Raw genomic sequence first — 26,021 nt, 5'->3', positions numbered from 1 at the left:
AGTGCTGTGCAGTGGATTATATTTATACATTTGCAAATTGTGTGTTACAAAAGTGCAAATTGAGTGTAAAGCAGCATTTTTGCTTTTAGTTTTGCAAACTCAGTGAGTGATTTTGCTATAACTATTAATAGTTTTAGAAATTGTGCTATAAGAATCATTGTTAGTGTTTAAGCAATCAGAAAAAACTGTAAAAGAAGGAAAACAAAAGGATATAAACAATATACACACAAAAAGTCACTTTTATTTTAAAATGTATTTAAAAATACAGGTTAATGTTCAAAACACAAACGTGTGTGTGTATATTTGAAGGTTATTTTGAGGTATCGGGTATCTGAATACAGGGTTGTGTTTCTCTGCATCATTCCCACAGTTATCCTCTTCCTCATTTTTTTCCAACAGGATCAAACTGCTGTTCAAACAGGAGGCATGTGTCATGGGATATGTATGCACGGAGGATCGCTCTGTGCTAATGGAAGCAACTTGTTGGAGTGGCCTATTTATGTGCACTTCACATGAGTCATGTAGTGCCCTCCAAATTTATTGGCTATAGTGCAGCCAATAACACAAGAGCACAGCTTCAGGAAAATACTTCACTGTTCAAGAAGAGAAGAATTAAAGCAGCACAAAGATGAAAATGGGAATCTCTCTTTTTGATGTAAAAAAAAGAAATTGTAATAATTAACTTCAGTTGTGTGAAATTTTCTTCATTACACAGTACGGTAATCAGTTTCCTGTCACAAAGTCTACCTTGATCCCTTGATAATCTTTCTAAGTGCTTTCAAGTCACCTAAGCCCTGCACTCATTTCATTTTTCATCTCGTCCTGTCGAGTTTTGCTTTGGTGTGACATCAAAGAGGAGGCACTACAATCACGCTGCGTTTCTCTTTCAAGTAATGGGACATAATAGTACGAGATTACTGCCAAAACTGATTTGTCCAAGTGCATTAGAATAACTGCTGAAACTCAGCAGCAGGCCTTTTACATCAGAGGGGCTGCTTTGAATTACACCTGCAGACAGGAGATATGTTTGATACCACAAATCAGATGTGAAACAGTGCACACTTTTGTGTGTGTGCTAGTGCAATTTGTATGTCCTTGGAGGACATTGTAACCTCATGAAAACAGCCTGATAGTGTTGTTTTTCAGTAGCAACAATAACATGAGTCATGAGGTGGACGGGCAGGAGCCTGAACCCATCTGAATCATCGCTTTAGTTCCTCCTACCTTTTATGCAGTGTGTATGTGTGTGTGTGCGCTCGCAACAGGGTTAGCTTTGTTTGGACATGTGACAATCTGGAAATCTGCAACAAGGGGGGGGGGGATCTGTTATATTTAGCCAGGGATATACTATGACATATCAAACTACAGGAAAAATGTCCCAGCAAGGCAGGTTGTAATTTAAAGCTCAAGGAGGTTTCTGAGATTAAAGAGCAACATTTCAAACAGGCACAGATCTGTTTGTAGGAATTCAGTCAACACGCTGCATTAAATTCTTATTTTAAACAGTTTAATGGGAAAATTGACTGAAAAGAGGGTGTGGTGTTCTAATAGGCAACAGGTGTAGAGATCTCCAAGACGTGACATGTAATGTGATCTTTTTGGTTTGGGTTTACTTTTACATAATGGCTGTGATGCCAAATCTGACCCCCCGCCCTCTGGTCTCTCTGGCCTGTCAGTCCATACAGGAAACACAGAAATATCTCAGTCATTAACACTATGTTCGTAATATATGTGCCACGACTGCTCATAGTGCTGATGCTCTTAAAGTGAAAAGCTATATTTTCCATTCGATGTTACAATTTGTTTGTTTAGCTCTTTGTATTTTCCAGGTGAAGCAGAATATTGACGCACATGTGTGAACATTGACAACAGCACATCGTTGATGGCACATGAGTACAGGCTGAATGCTGATTGGTTGAAAAGTTGCCACAGAGTTCACAGTGAAGGAGCAGAGAAAACACAAAGAATACAGACAGCTGAGGAAATGGCTGTACATTATAACACCTCACAGTTCTACTTCTACATTGCAGGAATTAAAGCAAATAAAGGTTTGTTCATGCAGTGACGTCATGACGTTTTGTAAACATAACCGTACAGCAGAGGATTATGGGAACTATAGGTCTAAAAACATTAAAACTAGATCTTATTTTATTATTGATAATGAATACAAAATTGTCATCACTGAAAAGTCCTTGCTAAATATTTCTATTAAAAGGAAGGCAATACAGAAATAAAGCACACATATGTATTCATATTTATTATGGAATATCATTTTCTGAGCACTCCTGATTGTTTTGTTATGAATAAATATTTATTACATTCTAGCATTGTTTTGATGCTAAATTCATTTCTCAGTCAACAAATCATACAGTGTATGTAAAAAGCTGCCTCTTGAATCAAAGCGACACCAACGTATAGTTAATGAAATATATACACTCACCAGACTGTATAGTTTGTCCGTAAACATGTGGAAAGTGAGAGGTGAAGAGAAAGGTGAAGTACAGATTTAAGTAAACATCAGCTGAGTCAGACTGACTGAGTCATTGGCAGGTTGTATGAGCCAATTAATGTATGAGTCAGTCCAGACATCCAGGGGTTTCTATTCAGATGTTTCCTTTCCCCTTCTCTCCTCTGTGTCCACTTCCATTGAGTTAAAACTCTGTCTGCAGCACAGAAAAGAAGCTCATTAAACAAAGAAATGTCGTGAAAGACTTTGGGTGACATGTAATGGCTGATGCCTACAGAAACACATCTCCACCATGTAGTAGCAGGCTTCAATACACTGTTTCGATTAAATAGAAGATCATCACATGGTCATTATTGGTAATCAAATAACTATCCAATCCATACAGTCTGACTTACTGTAGTAAAATGAACAATACAGGAGATGGCGATGATGAGGAGGCCGATGATGATGCAAGCAACAGAGACGTAGAGAGCGTTCCTTCCCAGTTGCCTTGAACCATCATAGTCCCCATGATAATAACTGTTTCTGGACTGGAGAAGAAAAATTCACTTTCAAGATGTAAAACAAATAAATGTTCAGATGAAGCCGTCACCTGATACAGTGTGCACAGTTTGTAATTGGATTAGTGAATGTTTATTTCTGTGTGCAACATGGAGTGGATGTTTGATGGGCAGAGCAGGTGTGTGTGTGACAGGGTTACATCCAAGTGTCCAGCAATATTCAGACAGGGAGAACACATCACTTAATGGTAAAAAAAACAGTACGTGCACACTGGAAGATGATTCCTCATTGATGTTATAGATGCATGCTTACCATGACAGAAAAAACCAAGGCCACAATGTTGATGGGGTAGGCCGGACAAAAGCAGGCAAAAATAGTCAAACAAAGGTAGCTACGGAGTGGAGGTGGAGGTTCCTGCTCTTCTATAGAACCATGGTCAAAAAATGTGGTCCCACTTAGGGAGCTTTTCACTTGTGGGTTCAGCACTCCAAGTGCCATTGAGCATGAAACAGAGACTCAGCCAACAGGAGGAAAAAAAGCCCAAATTAAAATTAGTAAAAATACACACAATAAACAAAGCAAACAGAAATGACACCGGTGTTGTTTGAAGTCCACCTTTCAGCTGAAAAATGTTTGAAACCAGACTTAAAGTCTGCTTGAAAAGTTGGATGCTCCTTTCAAAGCCGGAAAAAGTGAAGTTTGTGTGGAGACAGGGGTGTAGGAGAGAGGTGGGAGAGGATCAGTAGCCCCGCTGGCCTCCATCCAGAACTCTGACCCGGGTTGACGTGTGAGAGATCAGACTCTGTTTACCACCGCTGACATGTTCAAACACCATCAACAGTCAGTGCAATGTGATGTGTGTGTAAATGTTGTTAACACAGCACGGTATGCATAGCAAAGGCAGGAACTCTACATACGCACAGTGTGTTTGGAAGTCCTGTCTGTACAGAGTGTATATTATTGAAGAATCACTGCGAATTGTGGGTCTGTCAATCACAAATACAGTTTGTCAAAAGCTCAAGAATCAGTGTTAGGGAGCCATGCAACCTCTATGTGATTTAAAATGAACCCCCTGTGCACATGAGCTTGTTAAATATAAAATAAAAACATAAAATGCTGTACAAGAGTGCAGGACAACAGGACTCAACTGTAAAGTTAAGTGAATCTATTACTGTGGAGCGTAACTGGATTCTTACTGCAGTTCACTTCACTCACTGTCTCATTCATTTGGAGCCCAGCTGTAGAGTAAAACAAAACACAAACACTTTAGAATAATTTATTAGGACTTTCAAATTGAAATTGTCAGGAAAAAAAAACAAGGATAAAAGAAAAGCGTTGCTGTAAAGCTTGGCGGGGGACAGTCCAAATCTTTAACTGAGTTCATGTTGAGCAATGAGCTCCTCTCAAAGCATTGGCCCTTCTCCTTACATCAACATAACAGAAGACATCATTAAAATCAATACACAAGGGGAACAAGATTTCAAAACAGAAAAATATAGTTTTCTTTTTTTTCTGAAAATAATGCCGCAGAATTATCCACTTGTCGTCTGCTATTACCAATAATAGTACTATTTTCATTTGTAAGGTAAAAAATAACTTATTGCTTTATTGTAAGTTAAAAAGTTACAGTGTTGGTGTCCAGCAGTAGTTTTTTTTTTTTATTTGTTTCCCAGCCCATCTGACAGAGGAACCACTGGCTGGATCAGGAAGTTTTCTCCTGTGCTAAACATCAAACAGGCTACAGCAAAGATGGCTGAACAAACAGGCTACTTGTTTTGTATAAATCTTGAATTTGTTCCAGCGTTTTGACTTTTCCTGCCAGCCAGCGTCGCCTCCTGTATCTGAGCCGACCGGGAGCAAGACCCTGTTCCATTTCTGGTTCCCTGCCCAAACCCTGTCTGTTCACCACCACATGGAGCAGCAACTATATATATATTTAACAATAATATGTTGGTTCCAGAGGAGCACAAAGGTATTAAAACTAAATATGAAATGGGAGAGAGTCAGGGGAGAGGAGCAGCTGAACCGAAATGGAACAGGGTGATCTTTTTCAGTACCAAAGAAAAAAAAAGGCAATCAAAATGCTCCTTCGTTGCCAAAAGTAGTTCCATATTACACCATGATGTATGCGCACAAACACTCACTCACACACACTCAGACGCAATCACATGCACCTTCAATAGTGATAAGAGGACAGAACATGATCGTGATTTTCTACAACTGCTTCTCTGAGAATGTCCTTCATTTGTTTTCACGGCGAAGAACACCGCATAAAAGAATGTTTTTTAAAGAAAAAAAAGAACATTAAGAAGTGAACTGCGCAAAAAATATATATAATATTTTCAAAAAGAGGTCAAGTCAAACCCCCATTCCCATGAACCCCTGATTTCTCCTGTTTATAAGGTTGTTATTCATCCGTAGTCCATCGTGTTTATCTGTTTTTCTTTATGAAGATGCATGAGTTTGATTTGCTTTTTTCAAGCAAAAGAAGGGACGACTTGTTAACAAAAAAAAGGAAAGAAAATGCTGATTAACTGAACACAACGTGCCAGACGAACTCCTGGAAGTGTGGTCGTCAACAGCAGTCGCCGATAGCACTGAGCGGACTGGCCCACAGTGTGCACATATACCATATGCATACTAATAAAAGTAGTGAGATGACAGCAAATAGTAGTAGATGACATCCAGTCAAATAGCTGTTAACCCTTTCAAAAACCAACCAATGACATGCCAGCTGGTTCAGTAACACTCCCACCACCCACCCAAATCCCACCCTAGCCCATGTTTATGTACAATATCTTACAGGAAGACATAAAAACATTGCTTTAAAACCAATTACAGAATAAAATACCTTACAGATTATCATTATTATGTCAATATTAATAACAATATTACAAAGGTTTTGTTTTAAAGACTACCAAAATATACATTTTAGTTTTTTATCCCCATGTTTCCATGACGCTTGAGTTAAAAAAAGGACCGTTGGATTTGTTCTTCCTTTGTTAAAAATGGATGTCAGACCCATCTCACACGGCTTTTTTTTCTTTCTGTTCACATCAGTAACAGCTTTGAAGGATTTCATGATAAAATATCACAATGAAATAATATTAAAATAATAAAAAAACTCAAAAAAGTTCTCTGTGTCTGTCAAATATGACAAACGTTTCCTCAGAGATTTTTTTTGCAGTTTTCTTTTCTCAGCTTCAAAAAAAAAAGAAAGAAAAGAGAAAAAAACAGAGGGTGGGATGGGGGGGGTCTAATTATCAATACTACATGAGGACAAAAAGAGGAGAGACGGGACATTATGTTGAAGTGAGATTAGTACAGCAAAAACAAGAGTTCTGGATTTAAAAAGATATTCAGTCGGTGGGTGAAGCCACATGGAGCCAGGAAAGCCCAGAAGAGCCTGTGGCCAGCCAGTCAGGGAGTGCCATCACTGGGCAGCCAGCAACATGATTGGCTTAACAGCAGAGGAGAAAACCTCTCATCCTCAGTGACCTGAGTCTTCTCAGTGGTAGCCATTAGTGAATGCAGTAGCAATCAGAGGGCCCTGAGGACACATAAACAATAATGAATAGACTTAGTGAGTACATTAGTACATTCTTGCATGTATTTAACCATGTGTGGGTGGGTGCCAGGGTGGGTGAGAAGGTGCGCTGACCTACCCCTAGACCATGGCTGAACCCTGTGCTGGGGGCGGGGCTAGCGGCACTGATGTAGCTGCTGACTCCTGAGTCCTGATTGGCTGCAGCATACAAGTCAGCCATTGGTCCAGGGCTGCTAGTGCCCAAGAAACCAGCTGTGCGTGAAGGGGTGGAGCCTGAAAGGCAGGAGACACAAGGCAAGCTTCAACACCAGAGGGCTTCACACACACACATCTAAAAATATTCTTTTATTTGTCCAAGCAGGCCTTATTCTATCTCAGTCAAATATGTAAAACTACACACACACACATACCTCTAACTACGGCTGCTGCTGCGGCTGCCATTGGTCCATATGCAGTCAGGGGAATGGCTGAGGATTACACAACACACCAATTTATTGCACACTCATTGTGAGTCACCCATATCAGATCATACGTAATCTACAGCTCAGTGTGGTTTGAATTGACATCTGTTCACACATCTGTCATATCATTTGAATTATACTGCTACACAACATCAACTGCACTATTCATATAACATCCAACGGAATCTTGCTTCAATAAATAATTATGTTGATGATAAAAAAAAAGAAAAAGAAAAACGAAAACAAGAGGATGCAGTTCTCCAGTGAAGCTGCAAACACACCTCAGGGCCACTAGATGTCAGTGTGAGGGCATAGCTGCATGTAAATCAGAGGTCATGTTCACATAACTCCTGACTGGCTAAGCATTTAATGCAGGAATATATCAGAGGGGGCCTGCATACAATCAGGGATGGATGATCAGTCATCGGTTTACATTTCCACTATCTACAACCAGTGTTTTTGCAGTCCCTTTATTATTAGCATAGCAGGTCAATTTAACCCATACTTTCCTACTTCTGTGTTCCACGGTAAAACAATATGACCCCAGGATCCACTGAAATTGCATTTTAAGTTCAAAGGATCATTTGCAGTCACAGGATCACACAGTTGTGTTTTTAAGAGCAAGCATCATAGGTGCTAGTAGGTGGATTTTGTCATTAAACAGAAGCTTCACCCTGATTCTAGTTTTATGCCAAGCTAAGCTAACATAGCCAAACCTTAAATGTAAAACAATTGGACACGTAAAGCGAACAGATCTATGTAGCATTTTCTAAGAAGGTTCTAGCTTTACTGCATTTAGCAGCAGTCACAACGAGTTCAGACAGTGTCTGCTGCTAAATATCTTGGCTACTATCTGGGGCCTTGAAGGAGTGAGGAGCCACTGACCTGCCAGCTCAGGGGGGTGGGATGATGTCAGGAGGGGAGTCCTCTCTAAATGGAATTCTAGAAACAGGCAGAGAGAGAGAGAGAGAGAGAGAGAGAGAGAGAGAGAGAGAGAGAGCATTGTAAATACAGTCACCAGCCACCTGCCACACTACAAGGCCATATACACAGATAACATGGACACCATGAAGCAGATTTAAAAAAACTACTGTAAGGACAAGCAGGAAGGCAGGAGGAGAGGAAAGGGAGGGGCAACACAGCCAAATGAAAGGGAGTTACATAAGTAGATCAAATAAACAGAGAAGAATATGAGAGGAACACAAGCAAACACCATGAATCAAAGGTAGAATTTTAACAATCCATATTTGAGAGACGGAGACATTTTAGAACAGGAACAAGTGAATCTACCAGCAGATGCTGAATTAAGGTAACAGTGAATGTATGTGTCCATCCTCGTGGCTGTTGTTGTTCATACTTGTTTCATCTCCCACAGTTCAATAGACTGCATGCCACAACCTGCACCATGTAGCCTTTCTTCTACACCTGTCTGCAGACTGATAGAGTAAACTGTGTTTACGTGGACTTACCTGGGAACTGGTAGGTGTAGCCAGGCGCAATTCCAGAATAACTGCGGCTGGTGTAGGTAGTCGTCTGAAAGCCTGGGTAGCCTGTTAAGAAAATAGATGGAGGTATTCAGATTTAGTTATGGAACTGCCATACTTTAACTGTGCAGACATGCATACGCATGCTGCAAATTATAAGCAGTCAAAAACAGATTTGGTCAATTGCTCATTTGTTTAAAGAGAAGTGTTGGCTGACCTGGTCTTATGAGAATATACTGTTTGTGATTAGCACAAATAACATACAAGTATGTGTCTTCAAACTTCATGGTCATGTAAGATAAGTTCCGGATGAGACAAAAGCAGTGTTCAATCTACCCCAACTGAGACTATGGCTGACGTCTCCAATGGCCAGAAGAGGGAGCCAAACAACCACAGACGACAGAGGACCTTCGTTTATTTTCTCAATGAGAATCTACAAGCCATATTTTACTCCAGTATGTGGAGCCTTTCAGTCTGTGACCTCTAAATTTTAAATACGGTACATCACAGAGAATGACATCATCCACACCAGAGAGATGAGTTTAGCCCGAGTCAGGGGGACATTTGGGGCAAAGTCGTGGCCATTGCAGCAAAAATAAACACAAAGCTTGTCTATAATAAAATTGTATATATTTTTAAAAAGGTTTCAAGTGTTTAAAGAGTATTGTTTCAGACAAGTAAAGCAATAATATGCCATTTCAATGTCATGTATATTTAATAACCCTTTTTTGGTATGTATTGTACTCATGTTATTTAAGGCTCCTACCTAGCATGCCGATTCCAAGCATAAAGGCGTCCATCCCATAAGGCATCACTCTGGAACGGCCTCTGGCTGAGCCCGTCGGTGTCATCACCTCCTTGGGCTGGGCTTTCTTACACTCCACCTGAAGCACAGGACACCAGTAAAAACCCTGGAATAAAATGCAACTACACAGTGACAACTAAACATATCTCGATTAAATCTGTAGGTTTGTGAGAAAATAATACTCCAAACACATCCGTACCATTTTGTTGTTGATCTCATGGAAGTGGATCTCACACACTTTTTCCACCACGTCTTCATTCTCAAAGGTGACAAAACCAAAACCTGAAAGAAACCAAAAGAAAAACTTCACTGGCTGCTCCACCTGATCCTGTGTGTCGAGGAGAGACCAACAACTACAGATCTCAGCAATTAAAGATGTTTCAGGTTGATATAGAAAAACTGTCTAAGGAATTCAGCCTGAAGTACTGAACAAGACTGTTAGTCCTGATTACATGGCACTTAACAGAAGACAAGTGATCGCATCAACCCTTCCTCTGCCTTTAATCACCATAAGACAAACTGAGACGAGGTGAGGCTCGCCACGTCTTTGCTCATCAATCAGGTTCACATTCTTCCACCCTACTCTTCCCTTCTCCCTCTTTCCTCACTTGTCTTGTTGAGTTACATACATCCTCACCTGCAGCCATCCTGACTCTGCATCACAGTGGGCCATGCCCTCCTAACCTCCTGACAGAAGACAGATATAAATGAAGCAGGAGGAGGTGAAAGGCCGAAAGAATGTGATATGAGGAAAAATAGTTTGTGGAGGTTCCCCTAATGACTCTCGCTGGTTCTCCTTTCATTTGAGGACGCGTTTGTAGATGTCCCACTTGGTGCGTCAACACATATTAACATAATGTGCGTGTGTGTGTGTGTATACGTACCTCTGTGTCTGTTAGTTGTTTTGTCGAACATAAGCATGGCATCATCAACCTGTGAGAACAAAGCAAAGAATAGATGAGCTTCGACATATTAACACATATACACACGCATCATTACACAGCATGGGGTGCCATTGTCCCTTTTTAGCATAGGAGTAAGAGGGGAAAACAGATGGAGAGGGTGGAGGTGGGAGGGGGCGACAGGTGACAAAGGAGAAAAGAAAAAGAGAGAATGACAGAGAAACAGAGCGATGGAGAAATCAGGGGGGAGGCAGAGGGGAATGGGTGCTGTATAAAAATAAAATGAAATCTATCAATGTGAAAAAGAAGTGAACGCTCCCCGTTTACAAGGCACTGGAGAACATTCTTCCCCATTCTCTGCTCCGTCTGCCTTTTGCCTGAGTTTCTCACAAACCCTGTCCTGCTCTCTCTCCCTCTTTTTTTCCTTTCATTTGTTCTCCCCCTTACTGTCTTTCTTTCTCTCCCTCTTTGCAAAGTTTACTATTCCCATGGAGACGCTGCAAAGAATTTCAATTAGAAGAACTTGCCCCCCACCCCCAAGCCTTCAACTCATTTCAATGAATAGGATGGAGAGAGAAAAGGGGAAAAGAGAGGGAGAGAAAGCATGTGATAAATAAAAAAGGGAGGAAAGTGGGGAAATGGTGACAAATACTGAGTTGGCCAAAAAAAATATATAAGTTTATTTTTTTACATGAAGGATGTTGAAGGATGAAAATGTTTTGGTGAGCATTCTGGATTATAGAGTAAAGAACAAAGTGAGCTGGGGTCTTTGTCAACATGCTCTTCTTTTATTCTCCTTCTCCCTTCACTTTCCTTTTTGCACTCACTTCACTGCACTATTCATATTCCACCTCCTCCCCCTTTTCACCCTGGCTCCCGCCCTCACTTTGCCTTCACTGGCAGAAAAGTTAGCAGCTTCTGACGACACACAGGGAAGCCAAGGCCTGGGAAATAAAAACTTTTCTGCCTTTACAAGGAGAAATGTAATTCCCAAAAATCTGCAACACAGACTTTCTGCATCACACGGAGACACGTGTGGAGTATGACTACATGGCTATTTTCATTAGGACTTGAAACTCATACCAAAGTAACATGAGCGGCAGAGGCCTCTGGATGGCTGTCTGATTTCTGACACTTATCTCAGATGAAGAACACACACCTTCTAGTCTGATTAGGTCTGTTAAAGTGTTTGTATCTGTAAAAAAGCCAACAGAAGGGATCAAGGCTGCTTTTACAACCTTCCTCCCTCTCATCCATGTCAACACAATCTTGAACGCGCACACAGTGCTCCCCCTGGCTCCTCTTTATGTCCTTCAATAAGTTTTTACTCTCCCCCTCTCCTCTCCTCTCATGTCTTCCGCCCGTCCAAACTCAATGACACAGCAGAGATTCACGGAACAGGACAGTAAGCAGACAGCTGCAAGCCAACATGTTATCATAAGAGTAGAGTTACACGCACACAGCTAGCCCTCCTGTTAGCATTAGCAACATCTATTCTGGAAGAGATGACCGATGGTTAACACTGCCAGCCCGAGGAGATTTTTAAGCTGTGCTGCTGTGATGGATAGAGTTCTGAAAGCCAGGGACAAATATGTTGCACACAGTTGCGCTAATACGGCCCTACTAATTGTCTTCCATGAGGACATAACGCTGTGAGCACTCACAAACAATTCTGTCACGTGTGTGAGCTTATGCTGTGGTCGCACACCAGCCCCTCCGCCTATGCCAAAACCAATAAGAAGGCGATCTTACGATGTCCACTGCCCAGGGTGCTGTAAGACAATCTGATTGGATAGCTGTGGGGGTCTGAGATTGGCTTAGCAGTGGCTCAGTCGCTAACTACTCAGCATGCATGCAGAGAGTGAAGAAAAGTTAAGGTCATATTCTCAAGTTCTGACATTCTCAGATGTTCGGAAAACAAGGGTCAACCCAGATCCCGAGCAGCTCTCGGAGCGCAGCGTTAAAAATATCCAGTTTTTACTGAAGCGTACAGCCATTGTCTGAAGAACAAGTGTTTGCTGACAAGTCCATTACACTTTTCTGCCAGATTATGAAAGGTGGCATTCACATTTTTTTCCCTGCTGTCTCCTCACATCTCCCTCTTTCATTCTCCCTCTCTCTCTCTCTCCCTCTCCGGCCATCTCTCTCTAAACAGGCCAGCAGACAAAGTGTTCAGTCAAGCCTTCTAATCGCCAGCTCACATGGGTGAGTGGAGTCCCAACTTTTCCCGTCTGCCCTGTCCATGCTGCATTTTTCATCTTATCCACTTCTTCCGTTGCTCACTGTTCCAACATATTCTCTCTTTTTATTCAAGAAAAGACAGATTTAAATCACAGCTCTTCACAACAAGAGTAAAAGAGGCATGAAAACAGGGATTTAAGCCACACGGCCAAAATGTCTTGAATGCTAATTATCAAATTATCTAACTGTATGCCCGATATTTAGTTTAAAAAACACATTTCTGTGATGAAGACAGGTTTTATGTTCGGCCACGGTCAAAAAGAAGTAGACTTTGACCAACTTCAAACCATGCTGAAGGTGATTACAGGACCCTCACCTCAGGATTCATACTTATTTCTCAAACAAACATGGCTGCTACAGCCGTGTTGGCCTGGGGACATTTAGCAACAGGAGCACAGATTTGTTCAGTTAGGAAACCACACATAAACACAGGCCTCTAGCCCTTCCCTCCAAAACACCTGATGTGTCAACTGGGCAACCATTCTGGGGCCAGCCTAATGAAGTTTGCGTAGGTGTGCTTTTAGAAGTATACTCCAACAAAATAAACTTCAGCACATATCAAAGAGTTGCATAAAACGCATAGTGCATTCTTTGTTTTCCTTGCAAGGCGGTGCCACAGTAAAAAAATAAACAGGACACCGAGTGCTGCTCCATCCAAACCTGCACCTATGTAACCAGGCTTGGATAATAAACAAGAAATACCTCCCGCTCAGCAGGAATGCACTGTGGGATCGCTGCTATCCATGATACAGCTTTGGTCTCACGTGTCCAAACAGTCCAAATATTCCCTCATCCTGCAGAGGGGCTGTTGTCTTAGATATGAGTGTCTGTAATCACCAGGGAGAACTGATTCGGCACAGCCATTTTAAAGAAAACGCACTCAGGAAACATGACACATGTCACAACATCCACCTGCGACTGTCACACCCTTAATCCAGGTCTGCCACAGGATCTGTGACCCACAATTAAAAGACGTTATTAAAATTCGAACCAGCACCTGAAATACGGTAACACCACGAGCATGAGTCAGAGGCCAACAGAGAGAAAACACAGCTAGACACAAGGCAGAAGGAGCTTCGTGCTGTTAATTTCTTCCAACCCATTAGGCCCTCATCCTGAAGCAAAGCTCATTTTCAGACTGTCCTGCTCTCCAGCAGCAGTAGCAGCAGAACCGCACACACTTAATGTTGGTGACAACTGGGTGACTGGCTGTGAGCCTCGCTGTCTTGACAAATGTATGCAAGCCCTGTGCAGCCACGGCGATGCCACTGTCACACAGCCGTCTCTCCATTCATGCAAATACACACTTTTCACACATTTTTTAAAGGAAACAAAAAAAACACTGGATTACAGCAGGACAATGGGCGAAGGCAGGTCACCACGGCAACAAGCTGAGAGGGGACTGGAGCAGGGTGTGTGTATGTGGGATGGGAGGGTGTCTGAAGAACTGATTTTGGGTGGGTGGGGGTATTGTTACAGGAGCAGCTGTTGCATCTGATTAGTTAATACTGAGGAGCCTGAACTCGGCTCAAACACACTCAGAAAGCCTCCAGAGTGCAGTTAGCTAAAAAGTAACCCAACATATTATCATCCTGGATACTTTACAGCCCAGACTGCTGTTTTACCCCTTTAATAGTCACTTTTACTCCTCACTATCTCAGCATTCTTCCCTTTCTCTGCCCTTCAACCTTTTCTGAGCCCCCCTCCTTCTCTCTCTATGGGGGTTCCTTCTTCCCTTTCAGTCCGCTGCCATCTCCCTCCTCTCTTCCCCTCCTGCTTTTTTTTTCTTCCTCCCCTCTCCCCCGGCCACTCATCTGTCTCCACAGCATGTGTTTGCCTTTCACCAAATTTTATTCAAAGGAGCTGAGCAGGGCAAATGCTGAGGCCTAAAATGTGATCAGAAAACAGCTAACAAAAGAGAAAAAACAAACAAAGAAGGCAACACTAAACCTGGCAGAGCAGAACCACCAATGACCACAGAGCATCTTTTGGTTACGTCCATCTCTTAGTGTTGTTTTTCATTCCCAACTGTGTAGCTTACAACTGATATATGTGTGCAATGAATGGCAAAAAATATACATGTTTAAAAAAAGAGCTGAAAGGACAGTGCCAACAGACCAACATAATCTATCAAAGGTCTACAGTCCATTAGAGCTGTGAATCCCAACCTGAGGTTTGTGTACCCTAGGGTGCACTTCTGCAGTTGCCAGAAGGTACATGGAAAGATTGCAAGCTAGCTCAAGTAATTAGCCCACATATTGAGGCAGCAATAACACCTGAACACCACGTTCCCAAGTTCCCACTAAGAGTGTGAAAACTAGTTAGCAAGCTAGTTAGTAGAACAACAGCTAGCTTAGGCTGGACCATTGCACACATCAGCTAATACATAAACAATTTAGCTCAAAAAAGACAAAGAAACAACCAATGAACATTAGCTAGAACAGCTGAAATCGCTAATGGCTAAATAATAAAGCTAGCTTCAGAGGAGTTTCATTTGTTAGCTAACAGTTACAGAAAGCTTAAGGCTAAATGACAGAATGAGCATTCAAATAAGAAAAATAATGAATAACAAGCCTTATAAGTTTGTTTAAGACAAATTATTAACTGAACTGCTTAATTAAAAAGCAAGAAACTGAAATACTTAAATGTATGAAACAAAAATAGCTGAAAATGTAACTCCATAAAAGGAACAGATGAGCCAAAGCAGCCCCGAACAGATCATTAAAAATACTGTTGCATCCACTTTTAATACCCGTGGTAAAAATCAATCCAAATGGCGACATTTATAGCTGACGTGTGATATCTGTGAAGTGCACACCAAAAGGTCGGGAAGCACTGCATTAGACAATCTGAAAGACAGCAGCGTTTCACTGCAGGTAGATAGCAGGTTTGTCTATAGTTTACCTTTCCAAACTGGTCGAAGTATTGCTTCACATCTTCAATGGTGGTATTGACTGACAGTCCTCCGACAAAGATCTTCTTTGTCCTGGTCACCAGCTAGAGGCACAGAAGGAGAAGGCATCGTTTATCACTAATAACATTAGGTGGGGGGGAGATGCCTGCGATAAAGAGACTTTGTGTTGGTTGGTGTTTATCTAATCTCAAAAGGTTTCTAAAAAGCTCTTCGGAGCATTCAAGCTAATTCAACTCAGCTAAAGGCTTTTGAGGTGTGTGTGACTGTTTGTGTCTGTGTGTCTGTGTGCACATAGCACAGGCACATACAGGTGAAATAAGTGCTAGTATACATTTATGTGTCAGCTGGGATATGTATGTGTGTATGTGTGTGTGGTACAAGGGCAGTGCCGGGGTCAGGGTACAGGGTCAGGGTGTCAGGTTAGACAAGTGGATTGGTCACATGACTGAATCTAATCCCACCCAACCAGAGCTGAATGATTAGGGCTGACACATGACATCATCACTACTCCTCAATGTTGTTAACCCCTTCAGATTGCACTCACCTTAGGCTGAGCCCGGCGGGGAAACGCCACCTTTGGGTCGATCTGTGGAGGAGAGATGTTATTTAGTTTTTTTATTTAGTTTTTTTAAAAAAAATGAAATTTCAAAAGGCTAGTGACAAAATGGTCAAAAAAGGGACAAAATATTGGAATTGCTTTCTAGCATTCTAATTTATATGTTAGCAGCTGTTTCTAACAGACATTCACAGATTATTTATATACTTTATATATGTTCAATATCAACAAAAACCTGCAGCCATCTATATCCCCCTAAGTTACAGTTTTAATAACACAATCCAAACAGTTTGGGAGCAGTACAACTGCATAAAACTACAGCAGACTGAAGCATGTCATCAGTTTAAAGGTTCCAGCATCTTAAGAAGAGGTTAAAAAGAAAACTAATATTTTTCATGTCTCTTCAGGGAGACCAATAAAATGTATCCGCCCAGCTAATGTTTCTTATAGCAAAGACACCGAATCGCTACCTGCTTCAGATATCCTACACAGCTCAGGAGCTGATCTTGTCCTTGTATAAAGTCAATATCCTTCTGGGCATCAATGAATTATCACACTGTTAACTAACAAGAATTAGTTACAACACAGAGCCTGTAAGTCTGCACCCATCTGAAGGGCTATAAGTCCAGAAATAGAACATATGCTAATCCAGGAATATGTATAGCAGACCCTTGTTTATGCAGGCCCCCAAAAAAATCCAAACACACCAGCCAAACAAACAGGCATGAGGAGCAAAGCACACACTGAGACATGAATATGTACCTTTTTTTTACTGAATTGTGTGTTGCCACACAACTAAATGCATCTTAGCCACAAACTAGACGGAGCAGGCTGGGAAGTCTGGCATCCAAAATGAGCCTTTAATATTCTGAATACATTTGAGATGGATATACATTTTTTTAAATCTCACAAATCCTGACAACCTCCATTTTGGATTAGCCTGATTTGACTGTATCCATATTTCTCCCCGCTGGAATGTCTCAGCACTGGTCAAGGTTACAGATAAAATTAGAAGTAAATGAGCTTTGAATGAGCTGGCCTTTAATAATGATAAATATGCAAAGCCTGGCCTGGCATTTGAAATTTGTGTGGAATCTCATGTTATTCTCACTCAAGCCAACAAGAGAGACGATTTTAGGTCACAGGACCTTGTAGTGTATTATGGTCTTAGAGTTCCATCTTTGTTCTAATAATTGGATGTGTGAAGCAAAACCCCTTATGTCTCTCACAAGCCGCTATCAGAGGTATTGAATTGATATTGGCAAATAAAAAGAGCCTATCAGCTGGCCAAAAATAATTACTTATAATGTGAACAATAAGCACTGTACAAAGGAGAGTGTTCATTCAATATTCAAACAATCCTTTCATCTCCGTCCTGTGATAATTCCCTGCTTCTGATGGGCCAACGCGCTGAGAGATATGTCCTATGAGGACCTTTAAGTGCCTCAGATTTACCACTGCTTCAAGAGCACAACACACTGTATAACTAAGATGCAGCTGCAGCGTCCTTGGAAGGGATTGCAGAAGGACTTTGCACCTTGAAGTGGAACACAAAGATGAGAAGAGTCATGTCACCTCCAGCTGGTCTGAGCACAAAGACAAAGGTGACAGGGACACACAATGCCACACCGACGACTATCGGCAACAGCAGTGCGACCGACGCACAAACAAATAATGGAAGACACAGCATCCATTAACAGGCTCTGTGATCCTGCTTTCTGTCAAGTACATAGCTATTAAAACACTATTTTAGAGTTTAAAAACATATGTTACTGAGGTACAACAAAACATTAGTATATATTTTCTAGTGAAAAGTGGACAGGACGCCGTGCATCCTTCTGACCTGGAAGTGCTGCAAGGAAACAGCCTCTGGTGTTCAGGTCAGCCCACCTGCCTTTAACGGCTTTAACACAGCCAGAGGACAGGAGCTGCCCTGAGGCAGCTTATGTAGCAGAGACACACGCCATGAACTGACAATGACAGCGGTCGGGGAACAAACACTTTTGACATAAGGCAGCGGTCACGAAATGATCTCTTTACAAATTCTGTCTCTACAAATAGGCTTTTCATTAATTTAGCTGCTGATGTGACTGCCAGCAGTATGTCTTTGTAAGGTCCACTTCTCCACTGGACCGTCATTTTCACATTAGCAGATCACAGGCCTCTTCCTGCACAGAGAAATATTTTGTGCCCCCAAGTGAGTTTTTAGCCAAAGCCAAAGGGAAATCAAACAGCTCCCCTCTCATCCACAGCCCTTCCAGAGCTGTAATATTTTTTTTTGTTAATTGGAGTTTCATTTACTCAGATGTATTAGACTTCCCTGTTCCTCAAAAGGTCAGAAATAAGACACACACTGTGTTTACTGTGCTGATGTGGACTGATCACGCTTACTTCCCTCACAAAGGCCCATTACCAGCTGTGTAAAACCTGCAATCAGCACAATATATCATCCTGACTGCTTATCCAGTTCATGCCCTGGTAAATCAAGTTATATGGTCACATTGATGCAACAATTCTGTCAACACAACACCATACAATCAGAAAAAAATATTAAAATCACAGATCATATTGTCACATTGCTGACAAACACCTCACAGTTTGACTATATTTCATAGCTTTTAAATGATCCGAAGCTCTTTAAAAAAACCTAATATGCTGAAGGTTACCAGCTAGACTAGGTTAGACCTAATGCGATATCTGTAGTAGTGCTACTACAGCTACAGTCATGCCATGCTGTTAAAAAATCATTCCACTTCAGTGAAGTAACAGAATAGATCTAACATGTCATTTCTACATGTGGCCGTACTCAGAGGGAGGCGATAATAAATGAAAACTAAAGCATCTATCAGACTGGCAGATTAGCCTCAAGGAAGACAGAGGCCACAAAGCAAAGAAAATAAAAGTAACATGACTTTAGCCAGGTCACTGTTAGCAACACTCAGGCATAGCTCTTCAGAAGCTGGACATTTGAGAGGCTCTGCCACGTAACAGTCAAATTCAGGCTGGTCCAAAACTTGACAGAGAAGAGTTACAACTGAGTGTTTGTGAAATGGTCTGACTAACATCCTGCTTCATGACATCCAACCTCCGCTCAGTCTAAGTAGCGCAGTGACAGCAGAGCCTACAGTATGATTTTTTTAGTGGTTTAGCTTTTTAAAGACTACGCTAATCTACGACCAATAGTCACCTCACGTGGCGCAGTGCATCCACCAGTGTTACAAACTGGAAAACAAAAATAAAAAAAAAAGAAATCAACAGATGGATAGACAGATAGAGGTAAAAGAGAAAAGGCACAGGGAGAAAGAGAAGGTATTCATTTGGAAAACAGTCAGCCCATGAGAAAGTGGGCCTGTCCAGTGTGTGGCGGTGCAGCAGGGCCGTCCCAGCAGGCAGCCCCTCTGATTTCATTAATTAACAGGACAAAGAGTACAAAACAGATGGGCCCGTAGAGAAACTGGGGCTCCTGTGCTACCCCCACAGACACACACACTCATTCACATACATCCACATAATGTAAACCAAGGTATATACACATGTACACAAAATACAGACACACACACATATAAATACAAACATACCGCCTGCAAAAACTCATAATCAAGCTCTGACACAGTGGCTAACCTGCCAAGACATCCATGCAACTAAATGGCAAACACTGATAAAAAGGCACCACAGGCTGCCCATTATGGCAACATAATCAATATAGGCTAAACAAAAAGCTATAAACACAAGAGGAGACAAAGGGAGTTGGCATGTCAATACATGCACACAGACTTAAGGGGGACTTGGTTTGGGCTCAGGCCAGCAAGGTCAATCTGCACAGCTGAACAAGGGCACAGTAATTAGTTAACGAAACACACTAATGAGGACCTCCAACCCGACCCCCGTCCCGATACCGCTAAAACCCCTTCCAACCAGTGCGGTGCTACATGTAGGATTGGTGGGTTTGTGTGCATGTTGCGCAGACCAGCGTGCCCTGGATCCTCCTCCAGAGCAGGTCCGACCTTTATCCCTGAATCTGAGGGCATACATGGACCTCGGAAGCCCAATCCAGTTTGTTTCCTTCAATCCGATTAGTTGCTTTTCAGATCCATACTAATTACAGCACAGGAGCTGGGCCTCCCTCTCTCTCTCCCCTATTCTCCACCTTCTCTCCATCCTCCCCCCACCTTTCTTTCCAGTTTTGTCCACGTCAGCATTAACAGCTAATCTTCCAGTCAGGAGCCAGTTGCTACTGCTAGCATCTAAACCCAGTAACCAGGTGTTAAACCAGTAGCCACTGCAGACTGTGGTGCCAATGGTCCACAGAGACTGCTGCTAGCATATGTTGTTGTAGTACATGGCTATAGATGAAAGCAGCCATATTAGCACCCCACTGACGAGTTCTGCGTCACAGGCAGCAATGCCAACAGCAGCAATTACCACCTACTGTAACACAATCTGAAAAGGTCAGTCCAGTTTACCCAGTGTAGGACAGGAAAATCAAATAAGGCATAATCTTTACAATAATACTAGCTAATAATGCAATTTCCCCAGCTTTTGGGGGGTTAATTTTACACTTTAAAGACACATCAGGACTGAAGATATCATTCATAAGCACACTCTCCTGCACTACGAAGACAATAATAACATGCAGAAATCTAAAATCACCCTGGTCCTAAGCTGGGAGAATGAGAAGCAGTCACTTTTCTGAGAATATCTGCTCTCCTCTTTTCTCCTTCCTGTAACTGGTTCCAGTAAAGCTTTTCTCTGAGAAAACAAATAGCAGTTGTGCCCTTCTTCTCTGTCCAGAAAAATACAACAGCACACCGCTGCCCTGAGGCTATACTCTGCCCTGACAGGAAATCTAACCTCCAACCAAAACAACAACCTCTCTCTGAAAACAACAGACAACCTCACATTTGTAGAATTTTGTTATAGCGACACAGGTACTGACAGCAATTACCACGGACGTTTAGTGTGCGACTCTCATTTTCTACGGGAGCATAAAACAACACTGGATGTGACAGGGACTGTAAATGTTTAATGCAACTTGCAACCCGTGTTTTGGACTCTGCACTAGTTAATACAGTGTACTTCTCACCCTGTGTGTCCCTGCACTGCTCCTGTTGCTCTGTCCCTTTCACACACCCTCCTCATCTTTTTATGCCTTGAAGCGTCTGTTTTTACAAACCAAAGCCTCAACGAGGCAAAAACATCAGAGCATCAAATATTCTTCCTCATTCCACACAGGAATGTCTTTCTCACATCTTATGCTGATCAAACAATGCTGTGTCGAGAGAAGGTCCAGGTCTAACAATCTAGAGCACGCAATATTCAGAAATTAATTCACATTGGTTTTATATAAAAATGTTTACAAAACAAACATACTACTAGCCGACAATTTACACTACACTTATCCCTAAAAAATAAAAATATTTCCCAAGCAAGAAAGAAAAATAATTTCGCTCTGATTTTGAAAATGGAGCAACAAAATGGCAACCACAGCCGCCGTTTTAAAGCGCCTGGTTGGATAAATGTTACCATGGCGTGCCTCGCTGTCAGACTGCTGCCACAACAACCTGAGCAACCAAACGCTGCATTTGAGCCATTATTATTGTTTAGCCTTGTGCTGTATTTTGGTTTATAATAGGGCAACGCCTAACCCCAACATTGGCCTGCCAAGCTGAGCTTCCAAACCAGTGTTCACCACACACACACACTGGATCTGGCTCCTAGGGTTCTGGCAGTACCTGGTTTTAAGAGGTAATATGAGTCATTGACTAACACTTTAAAATTGCTTAGAACCTTCGTCCAAGATAAATGAATAAATGAGCATGTTGTGTAATAAATATTACAGCTGCTCATTTGAAAATTTTGTCCCTAAACTTTCTTACAATCAATCAGACAGCTTATATCACAATTAAACATCTGCCTTAAACTAAGACTATCTGTATATGTCAGAGCTCGGCCACCCAGTTGAGCCTGGCGCCTTAAGTTAATGCAAAATAGCTGAGAAGTTGTTATGGAGACCTAAATCCCATCGGGTCGTGCAGTTACAGCAATGTCTCCCGAGGCTGGCGTCACCCCCGGCAACAGGCTTGCTCCAACAACTAACCAACTCTACCTTTCTCTACCCCATGGGCTCTCCCGCCTGTCTGTGCCACCGGTTTTCACTCTCAAATGATTCTATTGTGTGTGCTTGTGTGCGTATGTACATGTGGTTAGGAAACTGACAGACACACCCAGTCCCCAATCCTACTACAACCTATCTGCATGGCCAAGACAGCACCGTTCACACCCTGCTCTGACAAACACCAGCAGTCCACACAAGTTTTCAGGTCATTGTCTTATGAATGAACTGAACCCAGGCATATTGTACGTCAGTAGTTGTTCAAACACATCCTCTACCAACCTCATTCACAACCATTTCTTTCTGCATCAGTGTGCAGTCTACTGCCAGCTGCCACTAAAAAAAACAAGTGCTGTTATTTTCTATGAGAAAAGTTGAAAAAAACTTCTCTGCTCTACATAAAACCTGTGAGGGTTTTGCAAGGGGCTTCTACCCCATTCAGGTCCCCAGGTAACCATGGCAATGAAGACCAAGAAAGAACGCTTTCATGTTGGCGCCCTGAACCGGGATTTGGAGGGGGAAATGAGCAGAGGAGGGGGAGGAGGGCTGCTCCAAAAACGCACTCCTCAACTTTACAAGCCATACGGTGGGAGGCAAAATGCACCGTGGAGGGGAGGGGGGGCATGCTACACAGAATCTGAATGGGAAAAGTTGCCCAACTGCTACCTTACCATTCAGGACTTCAACTCACCGTTTTGGAATCCAACTCATGTCTGTTTTGCGCCAAAACCTTCTCCACACCGGCCTGCTCTGCGTATGTTACAAAGCCGAACCCCCTGCAGAGGAAAACACACACACACGTCAAGAAAATCAAAATGCAAACTCACGACACTCACATGGGGAAAAAACGCATGGAAGAGCATGAGGCATCCAGTGATAGGACGGCGGAGCGCACACGCCTCCTCCTTACCTCGACCGCTTGGTAACGGGATCCCGCATCACCATACACTCCTTCACCTCGCCAAATTTACAGAAGTACTCCTTCAAGCCCTCTGCAGAGACAGCGAGGGGAGACAGACGGTTAAAATCACGGCAAAGGGATGGAGGACTTACATCTTACAGGCCCAGGCGAGGTGATGTGCTGCCAGAGGCTGAAGAGAGAGACAATGGGGGTCGGGCGGACCACGTTGTGTTTGTGTCCCTCTCCAGTCCTCCCGAGATTTTACACTGGCTATCTGGCCATTCAGCATAATGGCCCATTAGGCCCTGCGGACCACAAACAAAGCTGCACTTGGTGACGATTGCTGTTTTGACACAGCAGCAGCAGCGGCGGCAGCGGCAGCGGGATAATAACATGGGCCACCGCAACAAGAATAAACTGTATTCATGCATCAGCCTGGCGCTCACGGCTCTTAAAATAAATGAATGGATTCAGCGGAGTGCAACAATAAGAGAAACAAACAACAGCGGCAGCGGCGTCTGTATGAGCCGAACTTAATAATAATAATCGATCTCTTCTACGATCCATATCGGTTATTAACAGGAAAAAGAGGCAGACAAGTCGCTGTGTGCACCATTTCCAGTGTTAATCTCCTGCGTCTCGGCAAGTCTAAATCCTAAGAGCTGATCCTTAATGAATAGGAGGCTTTGATTTAACTATTTACTAGGTTTCTCCCTAACTTCAGGAAGCCTCGCAGGTACCACGGAAGCTATTATTAGGCCGAATGTATCAAGGAGCAAACAGCAGGCTTTCATCCAGACTTATTAAAGTAGCGTGCGGGACAGCTCACCTTGTGTTGTCTGCCAACTCAGACCCCCGATGAACATTTTGCTGAATGAGAGAAATACAAGCTGTAAGTCACACAGAATAAAACGCGTCTTTCAAGCACAACACTGGCACATTCAAGGGGAAATCTGAGGGATTTATGTGTCATGTAGCATCAATAAAGTAAAAAAGAAAGCATCGGCCATGTTGCGAAGTCACCAATCGGCTAGTCGGGCCGTTATAATCCCCTGGAGGAGGGAAAAAGGAGAGGATTTTCCAGATGATGGAGGAGAAGTTGCAATGTGGCCTTCTGGAGGAAAAATGGAGATAAATAAACAAACAAGACGAGAGGAAACAGGCGGAAAGCAGCAGCGGTGCGTCTGTGTCTCCTCCGCTGAGTGGATCCATCCCACACATACAGACACACAACACACACACACACACAGCGTGCTTGTCTTTTGTCTCGGCGCGGCTCCGCTCCCGCACTGAACTCAAATAAAGTCCAAGGTGAACTCAAACCGGGCCGAGAGGCGAGCAAAAGGCAGGCGGGCAGACAGAGGCTGTTACCAGGGGTCGTGGGGGGAGTTGTCCGTGCCGGAGGACAGGCTGCTCTGGCTCCCTTCCGTATCCATTCTGCTCTCCGCTGGTATATTCCCGCACTGTGAGGCGAGGAGAGGCAGTGAAGCTCCACTGCTGCTGCTGCTCCAGACTCAGGGGCGGGCAGCACGATGGGGAGGGAGGGAGGGAGGTGAGGGGTGGGGGGGCAGCAGGGGTGGGGGTGGGGTGGTTCAAAAAGAGGAGGGGTGAGCGAGGAAACGCACAAATGCATAGACGCTCAGAGAGAGACTCCGCCCCTACCTCGTTTTCCCGTAGCCTACCCCAGCCTCGGACCTCCCTCCTCCCTCCTGCACATTGCCTCTCTTTATTCATGCTGCCAGTGGCGCTCTCTCTGTAGTGTTTCCCCGCCGTTCTTGTTATTGGTTGATCACAACAGCATGGCCCATTAAAGCTGTTTGGAGACCTACAGTAGCCTCTGTCTGTTCAGCAGCTTTAAACAACAACATGAATCAATGTAGAAGACCTAACATAAAATCAAATGTGCAAGTTTTTGTAATTTATTTACAGATACTTTCATTTATTAGTGATCCCTTAACATCAACCACATTTTTAGCAGGTTTAAAGACCACAGGAAGACACCGTGTTACCCACTGGGACCTAGGTTAGGCCTCTGGAGTCTGTAACCAGGATACCTGGTCTCATAACACCACATGAAACAGCAAGCTGACAATGAAGCATTCTTGTATTGTTGGATTGCACATGTCAGAGAGGTTCTCTCATTGTCATTAAATATGTTAAATGTGGCTGTATGATGTAATTTATTTCACAGTATGTGACGTGCTGTGAGTCATGGTGTTTTATCATGTGATCCTATAAGAGCCAGTGTTACCATTACATATATTCATATGAATATATAATACAATGCCCCTTATAGCACCTTATAACATCCTGCCTGGAAAATCATTAGCTTGGTCAACTGAAGGGGAAAAGAGAGCAAAAGTTTTTTAGACTTTCTTAAATCTTTGATTTTTGCTGACACACTAAATCATATGAAGATGTATTAATAATGAAATTATGTCAGAATTTTAGAGGGGGGAAAATCACGATCCAGTTGAGCCACACCGCTGTTTGTAAGACATTGGAAGTGTGTTGTAGTATCTATTATTTTAATTCTTTAGATGCATTGGGAAAGTATAATATGAAAGTACTTCAAAAATATACTTCAATAAATACATTTAGCTCTTTTCCCAGCCGATGCTCCATCCATCACATGCAAAACAGCTGTGATCACCACAAGATACCCTTCATCCCGTTACCCAATCACAGTCCAAACCTCATCTAAACCCCATCTCACCCAATCCCCCTTCTCTTTCAGCTGTCCCACGTGACAACCTGTCCTAACCAGCTAAGTGGCAGATTAGCAGCATTACCTCTAAGGCAGCCATTCTCTTGGCCAGGGCAAAGCCTGGTCAGCTGAGCAGTTTCATCTCGTACCTCAGCTACAATAGGGAAACGAGTGAAGTGAGAAAAGTGTGAAATGAACTTGCTTGACCCTGACAAAAAAAAAACTAAAACAAAAGCAATCAAAGCTCTGGATTCAGGTTGTTTCTGAAGAGCCAGATGAAATAAATCCAGCTGAGATTAATAACTTTTCTGTAAATTTGAATAATGTAATTGCATTAGTACACACTTCAAAGAAACTCGTGTTAGAACTTAGAAGAGAGGCTGAACAGAAACACGTAGCCTTCCTGCTGCACCTGACTGAAAG

The 26,021-nt window shown here is 42.7% G+C and overlaps 2 protein-coding genes across 2 annotated transcripts; both read right to left on the bottom strand.

Annotated features, from left to right (window-relative positions):
* Positions 1–1,485: 1,485 nt before the first annotated feature.
* On the bottom strand, positions 1,486–3,736 carry LOC114435732 (transmembrane protein 233). The gene is made up of 3 exons (XM_028405666.1): positions 3,281–3,736; positions 2,863–2,997; positions 1,486–2,663 (listed from the first exon to the last, which is right to left on the bottom strand). The coding sequence occupies exons 1-3, from the start codon at positions 3,464–3,466 to the stop codon at positions 2,652–2,654; spliced, it is 333 nt and encodes a 110-aa protein (XP_028261467.1). The 5' UTR covers positions 3,467–3,736; the 3' UTR covers positions 1,486–2,651.
* An 879-nt stretch (positions 3,737–4,615) lies between these two features.
* LOC114436640 (RNA-binding protein Musashi homolog 1-like) lies at positions 4,616–24,327 on the bottom strand. Its single transcript, XM_028407038.1, has 14 exons — positions 24,263–24,327; positions 23,721–23,761; positions 22,901–22,982; positions 22,682–22,766; positions 15,867–15,908; positions 15,313–15,405; positions 10,150–10,198; positions 9,465–9,547; positions 9,227–9,344; positions 8,446–8,526; positions 7,862–7,918; positions 6,926–6,982; positions 6,634–6,788; positions 4,616–6,518 (listed from the first exon to the last, which is right to left on the bottom strand). Exons 1-14 carry the CDS (start codon positions 24,325–24,327, stop codon positions 6,477–6,479), a joined length of 1,050 nt encoding a protein of 349 aa, XP_028262839.1. The 3' UTR covers positions 4,616–6,476.
* Between the last annotated feature and the right edge of the window lie 1,694 nt (positions 24,328–26,021).

The sequence above is a fragment of the Parambassis ranga genome, chromosome 5 (genome assembly GCF_900634625.1).
Source record: "Parambassis ranga chromosome 5, fParRan2.1, whole genome shotgun sequence".
Taxonomy (NCBI): domain Eukaryota; kingdom Metazoa; phylum Chordata; class Actinopteri; family Ambassidae; genus Parambassis; species Parambassis ranga.
Note: the sequence above shows the minus strand (reverse complement) of the source record. Positions and strands in the feature narration are given on the sequence as shown.